The following is a 2,176-nucleotide window of genomic DNA, read 5'->3' as shown; positions in this document are numbered from 1 at the left end:
CCGTCAATTCATTAGTGGTGTTGAATTTTGGGTTTCACTTAGTACATAGTAGCATGAAACTAAGATCATGAACACATACTTGGTATAACCATAAACCTCAGTGGTTAAAACTGAGAGTCTTAGGGGTTAAATTGATGAAATGAATTATAATTGAGAAAGATGATGGAGATGGTATAAGAAGCGAAAGTACCTCTGCATTAAATAAAAGAAGGACCAAGAAGAAACTCAAAACTCAATATGAGCAAAGTAAGGTAGCTCATGATTAGAGTGAATCAGATAGCCTGGATTGGGAAAACATGATGAGTATATAACATGTTATTAAGGCTTCACTCAAAATCTGTCGAGGCTTTAGTCGAGATACAACATCATGCTTCTAGGGACTCCTAACTAGAAAAACCATTTACTTGCCTTAGCATTGCCATCAAGAGCCATATTTAAACAAAAAAAATATATAATTTTCAATTTTGTGAGAGTAGACCAATTGAACGAAAGAGAAAAATACTTTTGGATTTCTTAAGAATTTTTATAAAAAGAAAATATTTTTGGAATTTTATAAGTGGAAAAGAAGTAAAGAAAAGATGTACATAAGAGAACAATTGAAATGCCAAAAAAAAAAACGTATGAGTTTAGAAAGACCGAACCCGAAATATACCGAATGCTAGGTTCATTTCGGTTCATGGACCAACTTCACCCGAAATAGACCAAACGTTCAGTTCATTTCGGTTCGCTCTATTTCGCTTGTTACCTCTATGAGAGAGAAGGCAATTTCGGTATAGACTCGACTTGCATCATTCCTAGGCCTTGTAGGATCTTATTGAAGCTTGCTTCAAGTAAGGCCTTCGTGAATATGTCTGCCAATTGATCAGGCATTCTGATGAAGTGAATTTCTACATTACCATCATCAACGTGATCCTTAATGAAGTGATATCTCACTGCTATATGCTTGGTCTTGGAGTGTTGCACTGGGTTGTGACAAATCCTAATTGCACTTTCAGAGTCACAATATAGTGGGATTTTCTTCATGTTTAACCTGTAATCCCGGAGTTGACTTTATATCCATACGATCTGAGATGTACATGATGCTGCAACAATATATTCTGCTTCTGCAGTGGATAGCGAAACACAGGTTTGTTTCTTCGATTGCCAACTGACTAATTTACCATCAAGAAACTGATATCCTCTTGTGGTGTTTTTACAATCCAATCCACAACCACCTAGATCTACATCTGAAAATGCTTGAACGAAGAATCCTAAGTTGGTTGGATACCATAAGCCGAGAGAGGAGGTTCGCTTCAGATAGCGAAGGATGTTCTTCACGGCTTGAAGATGAGGTTCTCGTGGATTGGCTTGAAATCGTGCACAGTAACAAACAGAATACATTATGTCAGGTCTAATGGCTGTGAGATACATCAGAGATCCAATCATCTGTCGATAAAGTGTTACATCAGTTGCTGGTTTCTCCAATGATGGTGTGACTTTAGTACCAAAAGCCATAGGCACTTTCACTTTGGAGTCTCCCATCATTCCAAAATTGGTTATCAAAGCCTTGGTATATGCTTCCTGATTAATAGAAATGCCTTCGGGTCCCTGTCTAATGTTTAATCCAAGAAAAAAGTTAATTGGACCCATTGAGCTCATCTCAAATTTAGTTTCCATCAACTTTCTGAATTCAGCTGTTAAGCTAGGATTCATGGAGCCAAAGATGATGTCATCAATGTAAATTTGGACTATCATAAGGTGGTTACCTTCTCGCTTACAAAAGAAGGTTGGTTCAACCGAACCTTGTTTCAATTTAGACAATTTTAAGAAACGAGTGAGAGTTTCATACCATGCTCTGGGAGCCTGTTTAAGACCATATACAGCTTTGTCAAGAATATAATAGTGATCAGTATACTTCTCGTTCACGAAGCCCGGCGGTTGCTCAACATATACGGTTTCTTCAAATTCACCGTTGAGGAAAGCACATTTGACGTCCATTTGATAGACTTCAAAGTTCTTGTGAGCAGCGTACACAAGAAATATACGAACAAATTCTAATCTTACCACTGGAGCGAAGGTTTCTTCATAATCGATTCCCTCTTCCTGACAATATCCTTTGACGACCAGCCTCACTTTGTTACGAATGACATTCCCCTTCTTTGTCCATCTTGTTTCTGAATACCCATTTGAGACCGAC

At 37.8% G+C, this 2,176-nt stretch overlaps 1 protein-coding gene across 1 annotated transcript; it reads right to left on the bottom strand.

Moving 5' to 3' along the window:
• Positions 1–1,050: 1,050 nt before the first annotated feature.
• On the bottom strand, positions 1,051–1,521 carry LOC145010059 (secreted RxLR effector protein 161-like). Its single transcript, XM_078968649.1, has one exon. The coding sequence runs from the start codon at positions 1,519–1,521 to the stop codon at positions 1,051–1,053; it is 471 nt and encodes a 156-aa protein (XP_078824775.1).
• Positions 1,522–2,176: the final 655 nt, after the last annotated feature.

The sequence above is a fragment of the Lactuca saligna genome, chromosome 8 (assembly GCF_052625555.1).
Source record: "Lactuca saligna cultivar CGN05327 chromosome 8, ASM5262555v1, whole genome shotgun sequence".
Lineage (NCBI taxonomy): Eukaryota > Viridiplantae > Streptophyta > Magnoliopsida > Asterales > Asteraceae > Lactuca > Lactuca saligna.
Note: the sequence above shows the minus strand (reverse complement) of the source record. Positions and strands in the feature narration are given on the sequence as shown.